This window comes from Branchiostoma floridae, chromosome 2, assembly GCF_000003815.2.
Source record: "Branchiostoma floridae strain S238N-H82 chromosome 2, Bfl_VNyyK, whole genome shotgun sequence".
Taxonomy (NCBI): domain Eukaryota; kingdom Metazoa; phylum Chordata; class Leptocardii; order Amphioxiformes; family Branchiostomatidae; genus Branchiostoma; species Branchiostoma floridae.
The window spans coordinates 10,969,136-10,981,285 of NC_049980.1; the positions used below are offsets into that span (position 1 = coordinate 10,969,136).

The 12,150-nt window shown below is 40.7% G+C and overlaps 2 protein-coding genes across 2 annotated transcripts in view; one reads left to right on the forward strand and one right to left on the reverse strand.

Annotated features, from left to right (window-relative positions):
* LOC118408277 (L-threonine 3-dehydrogenase, mitochondrial-like) overlaps positions 1–8,338 on the forward strand; it is a 13,054-nt gene extending 4,716 nt beyond the window's left edge. The window contains exons 4-9 of the mRNA XM_035808958.1: positions 76–146; positions 2,525–2,661; positions 4,469–4,654; positions 5,150–5,240; positions 5,684–5,950; positions 6,428–8,338. Of these exons, the coding sequence (XP_035664851.1) occupies positions 76–146; positions 2,525–2,661; positions 4,469–4,654; positions 5,150–5,240; positions 5,684–5,950; positions 6,428–6,594 (919 nt within the window). The 3' untranslated portion in view covers positions 6,595–8,338. The remainder of the gene's footprint in view (positions 1–75; positions 147–2,524; positions 2,662–4,468; positions 4,655–5,149; positions 5,241–5,683; positions 5,951–6,427) is intronic.
* A 410-nt stretch (positions 8,339–8,748) lies between these two features.
* Positions 8,749–11,714, reverse strand: LOC118410598 (XK-related protein 6-like). The gene is made up of 3 exons (XM_035812373.1): positions 11,172–11,714; positions 10,151–10,353; positions 8,749–10,004 (listed from the first exon to the last, which is right to left on the reverse strand). The coding sequence occupies exons 1-3, from the start codon at positions 11,588–11,590 to the stop codon at positions 9,199–9,201; spliced, it is 1,428 nt and encodes a 475-aa protein (XP_035668266.1). The 5' UTR covers positions 11,591–11,714; the 3' UTR covers positions 8,749–9,198.
* Positions 11,715–12,150: the final 436 nt, after the last annotated feature.

Consider the following 12,150-nt stretch of genomic DNA (forward strand, 5'->3'; position numbering starts at 1 on the left):
GAGATATAGTTGCAGTGATTAGTAAAAGTTCATTTGATGGAAAATTATGTCTTTAATTTTTGGTTTGCATTCCAGGAAGAAATATGGGGCTGATAATGTGATCATGTCAGACATAGTGAACCCACCAAGACATGTCAGAGAATCTGGGAAATTTACCCTTTTTATTTCTTTCAGTTTCAGATAAGAACTGTTATCTTCAAGTGAATATGATGATAATCGGCTTCCCACTGTCAGATTGGATATCAAACAGAAAATTCACTTCAAAGCATGGCAGTTTTTTAGCAATTTGTCTAGGAGTTTAATCTCACACACGATATGTAGGTTAACTATGGAATAGGCATATGGTCATCCTTCTTTGAAGATATTGGACCGATCCTGTTACTCTCACCTCTCAAATAAACGTACCGGTACGTTTATTTTTTTCCGCCTCAAAATCCACCCGGTACGTCCTTATTTTAGACGGTACGTTTATTTTTTTTTTCAAATTGGGGCTTTCTTTACTAACCAGGGACCCCAAAAATATTGAAAGTTTGGTATTTTCTGCCCATATTTCCGCTGTATTTTTGCTTAATATTCACTATTTTTCGGACGAGGCATCGCGGATTTCCCTGCCGCTAGCGCTATGACCCAAACATAACTAGGGATGCGTACCGGTACGCAGGACCAGTTCTGGACTTGCAAAAACGTTTCGGTTCAGGTCCAAAAATAGCGGAACACAAGTGATTCGGTACTGGACTCGTAAAAAAATATATCCTTTTCGTTTAAGACCATCTTTAACCTTCCAAAAATCTTGAAATGTTGCGCTGAACAAAGACGAAAACATCGAGGTCACATGCTACACACACAGTCGCTTACTTCCGTAAATTCTCTATCAAAACACAGAAATTAACCACCAACCAAACAAATTAAAAAGTTACCAATACTTTTCCACTATTTTTCACCCGTAGTCAACTTGTTTTAATGTTCCAGCAACGAAAAAATCATTCCAAAACAAAGCATAGCGTTCAATCGGCTCGAAAAGATCCGCCATGTTGGATTCATCAACTCACGCCGAATCTCACGGTAATGCGCGAGAGAATCATATATTTTCTGCAGTACCGGTATTTCTCGATAGGGGGCAGTGTCTATGACCTTGGTTTCTGCAACATTGAAAATAGCACAAGTGGTGAATAGGGTATTCTAAGTTGGAATGTTTCTTCAAAATGTTATTTTGTAACAATGATTATAAAATAAACTTCTTTTTTTATTTCTTCAATTTTTATTTTCAGTCATTTTTTTTACTTTTATTTTAATCTTTGTTGATGGTGTGACACTCAGATAAAGAAAATATGTGCAATAACATGGGAATTATTCTGTTCATTATTTATACAATTAACTGATATGGTAATAAAAAATAAAAAATAAAAAAATAACTGATATGGTACTGAGGCATTTAAATAAATAAAAAGAGCCTACCTGCTTATCATCTTCTCTTGGACTGAAGTAGCATGGGCACAGTTTACATGTCAATTTGGTAATTTTCCGGGGGGTACTTTTATTCCAGGGGGTACTTTTATTAGATTTTGAAGATTTGTCCGGGGGGTACTTTTATTCCAGGGGGTACTTCTATTTGAGAGGTGAGAGTAAATGCCATACTGAACAAGCAGAATCCCATATTCTATTTGGAACACCTCCGTCAAAAAAATAGCCCCAGAAATGGCCTGAGAGGATTTCAGGGCCAAAAGGCTAAACAGAAGTCAGTCTGTATTTTCAATTTGATAGCAGCATTCTGTCCTACTAGCTCTGTTTTTGATGGAGGTGTTAAAAATAGAACCATGATTGAACATCAAGAGGGCCTCAGGATTGATCCATTCAGGAGGATGCAGGACTTTAGGATTATGAACTCTGCTGTCATGTTGGGCAGGAACTTGTGGAGGCCCTGGTATCACCTCTCTGAAGATGAACTGTATACTATAGTACATGATTACACAACACAAGACTGTTGACATGTAACTATGCTCCCCTGGATGTGCAGGGCTCGAAATACCACCTGCATATGCAGGTTAGTGCAGGTAAAATTGGAGCTGTGCAGGTATTTCTGGTCTAACTGCACCTAACCTGCGCTGGTCCATGTTCTGGGTTTTATACATAAATTTCTTATGGTGTAGTTGTATGTCGATTGTTTTTAGCTGCATTGACTGTTACCACCTATTAAGTATAAAAGAAAAAAATAGCAATGGTACCTGGACAGTTTTAGTATGATCCATACTTCCTAAGTTCAGAGTGATGCAGGTAAAATTTGTCTGGTGCAGGTAATTTTCAATGTTACATGCACCAGTGGAGGTATGCAAAAGAAAGTATTTCGAGCCCTGATGTGTCTACACAATGTCAGGTAATTTTGCATGAAGACACCATATCATGGCAGTGGGTAGCACATTGCTAAGTAGGACTGAAAGACAGGAATAAAATAGGTTGTAGCCATTTAGTCTATTCCTTTAAAGTTTGGTAGATAAAACAGTCTCTCCCTGTCCCATCACTCCTCCAGGTAGATACATCTATGCAGACATCCTGGACTTTAAGAACCTTCAAGAGAAGGTTGTGAACGAGGGCATTGATTGGTTGATCCATTTCAGTGCCCTGCTCAGCGCTGTGGGCGAGGCTAACGTACCCCTGGCAATCAAGGTACGAGCCCTGCTATTGGTTTACACATGTACAGTGGATTCCAATTATTCGTATTACGCCTATTTGGATAATTCGGGTAATTGTATAGAATTGCGAAATCCCAAACCGTTTGCCATTCATTCTATTGTTTAAGACATCGCAGAATTGGATAACCCGCCATCTCAAACTTCGGGTTTTTGGATAGGATTACGTCAACTTATATCGAATAAAATGGGAAAATATACGCTAGAACTTACAAAATGAGGCCAAAATTAACCAACAACTGTATGTATGATGGCATAAAATCATGAAAAGAACCGAAAAAAAGGTAGATTCCACCAAAAATCTGATACCGCTGTGGAAGCGCGCGAACATTTGGTCAGGCGCCATTCTGGTAGGTTGCCGCAAGGCATGACGGGTGGATGTCAACACGCTTTTCTGTTCATATTTCGCCTTCAGACAATGTCTAAACTTGGTTTACCCTACAAAAAATGTGTTTTACATAGCCACTGTCTCATTATTGAGCTGATTTCGGCCGCGCTACGTAGATTTTTGCAGCGCACGTAACGCAACAGGGTCAATGAACTGTGATGTTGCAATAAGCCGCATTGAATGGTGGGATATCTCAACCCACGCTTCGACGCCATTTTAAATGTTTTGAAAGTGATTTTTTCCGTCTTCCACCGCGAAAGACGGCGTCGAGTTTGAAATTTCAGCGTAATTTGTGGACACAAGATGTAAATAAGAAGGTGAAGAGTTTATCTCTCCAATACCTACCGTCATTTTGCTCAAAATTACGAAATCAACATGATTTTTTCATACAAGCGGAGTTGTGTTTGTCTTTGTTGTGGTACATTTAGTTATGCCCTCGGCAGTGCGAGTCAAGCGTATTTTTCTACATGTTCATTTAGCCACCGACTTAAAAATCTTTATTAGATTTATCACCGCACGTAAATTGTACAATATCGGAACATATAATTATGTAAAGCTTGTAACTGGAATCTGTTCGATATTTTGCTGGCTATTTGATGATGTTATAGATTCAAACAGTTGACGTTCCATTCATACAAAACAGTACTGTAGGTTGACTACTGCTTAGACTATTGTTCTAGATGAATGAACAAATGTCTGATTAAAAAGTTTTGTAGGTCTTTTGTAAATGAAGTTCCGTATCGTGTGTGTAGTGTTTGTGTCTTGCGTAGTAGTAATCCTATATTCGCCCCCCTCCCGGCTCCCTTCGGGCCTAAGTGGCCCAACTTCGGACTGTTGGATACTTCGGACTATTGGATAAAATGCGCTGACAAATGAGCTATCCAAATAAGCGAATTCCACTGTACTATAATCTTCAAGAAAATAAACATTGTCACATTGTCTTTTATGTTACTGTGACTAAAGTTACTGAACTACACAGAAGAAACATGATGACCAAGTGATTTTCATGTACACACATGTAGCTGATAGGAATTTAGGTAGCTTCTCCTGAAGGTTCATTTGATTCTGTGGTTGAATGGAGAAAGAGGATTTTGCAATGTTTTCAGTTTGCAGATGAAACAATTTTGTAGCACAGAATTGTAGTACCGTACATGTGTACGTTATACATTGAAAGTGCATATTTGCGGTGTCACAGCAGAAACTGCAAAAATTCAAGTACATGTACCACAAACATTTACAGTATATGTAGACCTTTCCAAGACTTAGTTATCTTTGCTGTTTCTGCATGATTCTCTTTGAGAATTTTCAGCATGATAACAGATAAATTCCTGAAGTTTTAGGTTCATTCTGTACACTGCTCTCAACTGATGTCTTTTTATCAATCTTGCACATCTAGGTAAACATTGAAGGTATGCACAATATCCTGGAGGTCAGTAAACAGTACAAACTGAGGGTTTTCATCCCCAGCACGATCGGAGCCTTCGGTCCGACCACCCCGCGTAACCCGACCCCTGACCTCACCATCCAGAGGCCCCAGACTATCTACGGTGTGGCGAAGGTGCACGCTGAACTCATGGGGGAGGTAGGTTAACTCCACTTGTGTAGGAAAGACACTGGCTAATATATAGGTTATGTTAGTACTTGGTACTTACAAAGACATGTGTGATTTACCTGAACATGATTCTGTTAGTACATGTAGTAGAAAAATGGGAAGCTGTGCATGTAATTGTAAGTGTTGATGGTATAATTTAGACCTTTTCTTCCCAATTAGATTATAAGGGGCATTTTTTTCAGTGCACTGTACTGCTGTGTCAAGCTGTGGGACATTGTTCTTATTATTTTGGAGAGCTGATACTACTGATACTACTGTAGAGGTGGCCTAATGTACTTGGTTAAAGCAAGTTTTAGGAGAGCTACATAGCACTATGAGGAATGAAAAGGCATTGCACTTTGAATCAAGCAAGTTTGACCAATAAGAGAGACTGAGATGCAATTAATTGTCTTTTAGTTTTAGTACTTTGTAGTCAAGACTAGATTCTGCTTGATAAGGGAATCTCCTTGTGTGGCCTTGCTTCAGTACTACCACCAGAAGTATGGTCTGGACTTCCGCTGTCTGCGCTTCCCTGGTATCATCTCTGCAGAAACGCCACCTGGCGGTGGAACTACAGGTACTGCACCAAAAACTTCTCTTGCTGTTCTATCCAGTTTTCACCAAACTTACGTAGTATTACTTAGAACATAAGGGATGTGTCATTGTCTTTTTTGTAGGTTAAAAAGATGTTTTGTTTCAGAACGTAGCACAATGCTGTGTGCAATAAGAAAGAGCAAAAGATTGTGATTGATTATAAGCCTTTATAGTTGTTTTTTTAGCCTCCACCAGGCCATCCTACGGGGGTACAAGGATAGTAGAATTTGGTCCAAAAAAAAAAAAGGAAATTGGCCATTGGAGTCAGTTCAACTGCGTGGCCAGCCAACTCCTTTGATAGCAAATCCTTCTGGCAAATAATTCTCATATTAATATGATAGCCAGCGTAGTCAGTCTGATAGAGACTTGTTGTTTCTGGCAAATTAACTATAGGCTAATCTTAAAGATCATCCTCCCTGTTTCCAGACTATTCAACAGAAATCTTCCACGACGCGGTGACGACCCAAAGACACGAGTGTTTCCTGGAGCACGACACACGCCTCCCCATGATGTACATCGACGACTGTACGCGGGCCACAGCGGAGGTGATGGAGCTGCCCGAGCACAGACTGAAGCAGCGCGTGTACAACATCCAGGCCATGAGCTTCACTCCTGCAGAGATCTACGCAGAGGTGAAGAAACACGTGCCTGACATGGAGATAGAGTACAAGCCTGACAGCAGACAGGCTATAGGTGGGTTGATATAGAGTACAAGCCTGACAGCAGACAGGCTATAGGTGGGTTGATATAGAGTACAAGCCTGACAGCAGACAGGCTATAGGTGGGTTGATATAGAGTACAAGCCTGACAGCAGACAGGCTATAGGTGGGTTGATATAGAGTACAAACCTGACAGCAGACAGGCTATAGGTGGGTTGATATGACATGTTTTGTACTTCTGTAACTACATAAACAGTACTTTGTGGTATCCAGGTGGAGAAAAACATGATGTACATGTCCAGTAAAACTGGTCATTGACACAGTTTGATACTTGCTAAAAAGTTGTCTTGAGAATATTTAGAAAATAAAACAGGGACAACAATGACTTGCTCAGGCTGTTTTCAGGACCTGTCCCTGGTTCTTATGCAATTTTGTTAAATAACCATGGTTTTGGCAGCCATAGTTCTGTGACATTTGCAGACTTCTAATCATTTTTTTCATGGTTTTGCAGCTGATACCTGGCCACAGGTCCTGGATGACACCAACGCCAGACTGGACCTGGGCTGGAACCATGAGTACGACCTGCCCAAACTGGTCACGACAATGCTGACCAAGATCAGGGCACAGAAGGAGGCCAAACAACGAACCACTGCACAGATGGAAGCTGCTGCTATGTAAGAGTTGGGGGGAAAAAGCTGATGCTGCTTCCAAATCCAGGAAGAAACTTCCACAACCAAACCTGTCACACATGCTGTGCCATGTGCACATGGCAGACTGAAGAAAAATGATAGCAGATATAGGATAAGCAGATTTCATGTAGTTACATAATGGTTATCCTGAGGCACAGTCGTGCAATAACAACATTCTCGGGTGATAGGCAAATGTATAAATGAGCATGATTTGAGTATAGTAAGCTGGTTCATGGTTTCAAGTGTGCATACCCAGTGTGGTACATTGTAGGTAGTATGTCAAAGTTGAAAATCCTCTTACAAAACACTTCTGGACGCAGTATCAAGCACAAAACTGTTTACACCTTAGGAGCCTTCTCCTTTGACCTCAGGCATATGCAGTTCAAACCATCAACCAGCTTATTGTGTCTCTCTACCAATTCTGCATGTACTTAAGGACAGGATGGTAGTAAGCTACTTAGAATAACTTATTATGGTTCATCACAGTAACATGGAGCTTAAAAGAACAAGAAGATCCCACCTCCGTGTCAACAATTTAGAAGACGAAAATGATCTCGCTCCTTGACATGGTTAAGAGGAGTATACACGGTACAATCAATTGTATTCTCTGTAGCACTGCTAAAACTCTGTGTCTTAGTCATATTTGGCCTGAAGTACTTAATGCAAGAGACAAAGTCATATTTTACTAGGGAGGAAAGAAATATTTTTATCCATATCAAAATAGTATGCCATATTAGTTGTGATTTGTGATGTTTTACTCATGTTGAAAAGGGAGACACTTGCACTTGAGCTTATATATTGCAGAAAATCAGGTATAAAAATGCATGGACAAAGGTGAGGAAATCGTACTTAAAATGTTACCTATGTACAGTACACTTCCGATGGATATCATAAAAAAGGGGTTCAATGAATACTGGATTTTAATATTATAGGGAAATGTGTTAAGCATTTGATTTTCATTGCATGTCTGCTCTATATTTATATGAAATATCAGATTTGTGCACACCACAAACTCCATTCTTTATTATATGTTGTGTTTTAGAATATGATCATGCTGTGAAAATATTTTGTACAGATACTGTTATGTAGCTCTACTATCATGTTCAATGTGGGAAAATACAAGGCTGCATAGACTAGATAGAGTTGTAGACAGAAGTGTATTTTGCCATGTTTGTAAATTTAATTTTTCTTCTGTGTCACACTTTACCAAAGAGCCACTACTTTTACTGCATTTTATTCAGTATTTTCCACATGACATTTTTATTTTTCCAGCACCATAATTGTTTTATAACCTAAGTGTATGTTTTGTCAAAAGCAACATGGTGACTTTGTGAACTTGACAATGTGCACAATGTAACCGTAAGCTATAAATGGTAAGGACTTAACTGCCAAGTATCAGTCAATGATCAGCCAGCCAGTGTTAATGGATAATATGCTGTTTTAAGTGTCATCTCTTTTTGTCTTGAAGTCATAACGACAATGCATATGTTGGAAAGCAATCCAAAGAAGATCATGTGTTCTCGATATGTAACAAATCTTGTGTGCATAAATGATGCAACTGTGACAGAAGAGAAATATGGTTAGATTTTAATGTCATTCAGTTATCATATATTTTCAACAATTGTACTTTCAAGAAATATATTTGCGTGAACTTCAATCAATGTGTTCAAGTACATTTATCAGTGAAACAGATGTCAGGCATGCATTGGCATTAAATGTATGGGAAAAAGTTATGCTTGTTAACTTTCTTGCTTCACCATAATTAGTTCATGTCCATCCATGACTAGGGCTGGGTACCGGTACAGAAAATTCAGGTCCAGGTCCGGTTCAGGTCCAGAGGATCAGGTCCAGGTCCGGACCTGAACCTGGACCTGATGCAGTATGACTCATACCAATGGTCCATTTCACTACAAAGAGATCTATTTGGTGGAGTATTAGACTTACACTAGCGTTTTAAAATCCTTCAACGCTTACTGCACCTGTACGATTGGCCGTAAAACGTGGTAGAAATTTACTATAAACTCTATTCTACTTCACTCTTGTTATTTTCTTGCACCTGCAAGCGCCAAAACGTGTGAATGCCTGATAGAATAATCTGTAAATTTTCTAATCGGTCCAACATCCGGTCCAACATCTAGTCCACCTAATTTTTTCAGGTCCGCTTTTTCTGGACCGGTCCAATAAGAAAAACCGGTTTTGTACCGGTACACTGTACCGATACCCAGCCCTATCCATGACCATCCAATAAGAAAATTACCGCAAGAAGAAAATCAAAAGATGCTTTACAAAATTAATATGTTACAACAGCCCGACTGGAGACATTTTGATCTCTACCCAACTTATTGGTAAGAATGAAAGACATGCAGAACATGCCAACCAGTCTTTACAGTACAATGGGAGGAGTTTGTATCTTAACTTGTCTACTGTCTATAGTAGTGTTAGCCATATGTCGATGTTGGTGTTACTACTAGTAGTAATGAGGTAGACTCAACGTTAACTATTCAAATTCATCGCTTTGTTACCCTTTTGTAGACCTCAATTGCCTGAATATAACCTAATGGGATATTAAGGCTGGCACATGGAGGCTTCCATTTTACATACTGCTTTCTGATGCGTCTATGACATTGGTGTTGTCCTCTTCTGTAGCCCTCCAGCGATACGCGAAGCCCAGACTGAGGACATGTCGTTTATGACCCGGAACCGTTGCATTTCCCATCTGTCGAATATCCTCAATGCAGGGGGTTTTGGTCGCCTGCTCTTCCTGGTCAAGTCCGTCTTGAATATCCACATGCAGTGACGACCCCTGACGTTTTGCTTCAGCACTGCACGGTGGCACGTATAACGGAATATCTTTGGGGTGACAGAGCAAGTAGTACATGACCATGAAGCCAATTCCTCCCAGAAACCCAAACATGACCCAAAGTAGGACCAATTCGGCATAGAAAGATCCAACTTCTAAAATAATTTTCCAGTACCACAAGCCGACAAATGTGACGTTTTCCGCGTAGACTACCAAGTAGTAGAACAGGGCCCTGTATCGGGATCGACTTTCTTTCATGTTCAACCAACAGAATATATACAAAAACGCGATGATGAAGTCAAAACCAACTTCTTCGGCCCTTCTCTCTCCACCATAGAACTTTGTCTTCTGAAATATCAGCCAGACGAACATGAGAAGAAAATGCGACCCCAGGCCGACAAATGTCCACCACGTGAACTGGTGCGCGAAAACGGCGATGGCAAGAATACGCGCGGAGACCGTCAGGAGTCGCCATAGAAACCAGAGGGTGACGCCTGTATAGTTCATGACCTTCGCGTTTGGGAGCGCATCACGTAAAGACCTGTGGTATGAGATGAGCGACGAGGCCAGGGAAGTGATGGAGATACAGCAGGATATCACTGAAAACAAAACAGGGTACTACATGTACTTCCTTCAAATGTAACTTTTTGGGTTGAGATTAATAAGTATATTACAGGTACATGTAGTTTAGATATGCTACATTGTGTTTGAACATTTTCCATGTTTACATCTTTGAAAACGGTACCTGTTTGTCTGTCGGCTTCTCCCTTGACTTGCATGATGTAGAGCTGTAGTACCAACTGTGGCGCTGATTCCAGGAAAGCCTCAAACATCCTGAGCAGACAGATGTCTGTCCACTCCGCTATCCAGGCCAGGTAATACCAGGACCGTAGGGCGTGGTCTCGACTGGTCCTGCTTCTGTGGCCGATCCTCATGGCTTCCAGACATCTACACGTTAAGAAGTTGTAAGAGGGTTACCGCAAATATGTTAATTGAATGAGGATTTAAAAAAGTATTATCGGTATGAAGGGTTATTACGCTAACGCAAAGCTTCTCCAGTCCTGTGGCGTATGAAGTAGTAGACGATTATTTGATTGTATGAAAGTAGGTTTAATTATCTGCTGGGCTGGTAATATATAGAGACGACGCCCACAAAATTGGAAACTCCGATTTAGCAAATAAGCGGATAACAACTTCATCACACCCTCCATTGTCATCGTATATGGAGAATCCTAATAAATAAATCACCACACCAGGGCACTGTGTTCGATGATATTAACTGTGAACATGTTAAAGCCTGCCCGAATGAACGTAAAGCCGAATGACTTACCATTTGTAAATATGTCACAGATTGGTCATCTATTATGTCGACTTTAGACCGACGACGGCTTTTTCCTACCGTCATTATCGATGTGACAGAAGCATATTGCATCAACTTACAGTACCAGTTTACCTATACGACTTTGCAAAACGGCTCCCTGGAGCTCCTGTTTGTTGAATATGTCAACCCTGTTCTGGAAATCCGTAGTCACAAGAACTAGAACAGGTAGAAACTACAAACCGTTCTTTCTTCAAAGCAGCTGTATGCAGTGCACAAACATGCTCCACAAACACGCCACAGGTTCCGTTGTGGAAACAACAGAAAGTATTACTTGAATTTAACGGAACTTTAGATTTGCTAACGTTACACGTTGATTGTGTTGTGAAAGCTTAAGGACTAAAAGCATGACTGAGTATGAATGGAGTTGATTTTGGGCGCTGCTTACCTCACAACCGTTCCTAGCTGAAGAAAATGAAGCGTACATCTTGCTATCCAACTAAGCCATGTCTGCCTTTTCTTCGCTGTTGGTTTCCTATCTTGACACAACCACCGCAGGCTGAAGAGTTGGAGAACCAAGGACGGCAGAAGTATGAAGGACAGCGTCAAGGCAAACCACCAGTACTCCGCTTCGGTGAAATACGTCAAGGCAAGGCCGAGGTCTGTGCCGATGTCAGCAATAAAAGTTGCCACGGCAAAAAGGACGAACAGCACGTCCAAATCGCTGAATTCCTGAGCGTACAACTGGTCCTTGAACTGCTTATAATGACGCTTGAAGTTGCAACAGCATATGCATGTATCTTGGTCATCGGTGGTGGATGTCGGGCCTTTCCCTTGTAACGGTGATGCTACCCCTTCTGAAGCCATTACACGTAAGTACAAAGGTCTTATTGATAACTGCTGGAATGCTCGCTTGTGTGCAGATTGTACCAATGGTTCTTACGGGGGAGAGGGGTGATATATAATGTGGCATATTAAGAATTCCTTTGTGCTGTGGCTTTTTCATCTAAAGACATGATTTACCACTACATGACCACAATTTCAGATAGCAGAGTGATTCGAAGTGTTCTCTTCCCAATAGATAATGATACCTTCGTGACACCCCCATGCATGCATGCCTCTCGGTCAATGAACTTCTGAGTACAGGTGACCCTTGGTCTCCCAGTGGGTTGACACATCGACTAAGACGTACAGCACTGTATTGTTCTGCAGAACTGTGTATTGTGTAAATGAGATGCACAAATTGTGAGAGAATGAGAAGCCATCGTAAGTTTTACACGTGGAGGCAGCCAGCAAGCTAAAGGAACAGACATTATATTCACAACGGTACAACTCAATGTCAACAGCATGGTATTGGACAGTTTGATCTGTCAAATTTATTATTAATTGGAATGACATGCAAATAAGGCTGTTCGCGTATTCAAAGG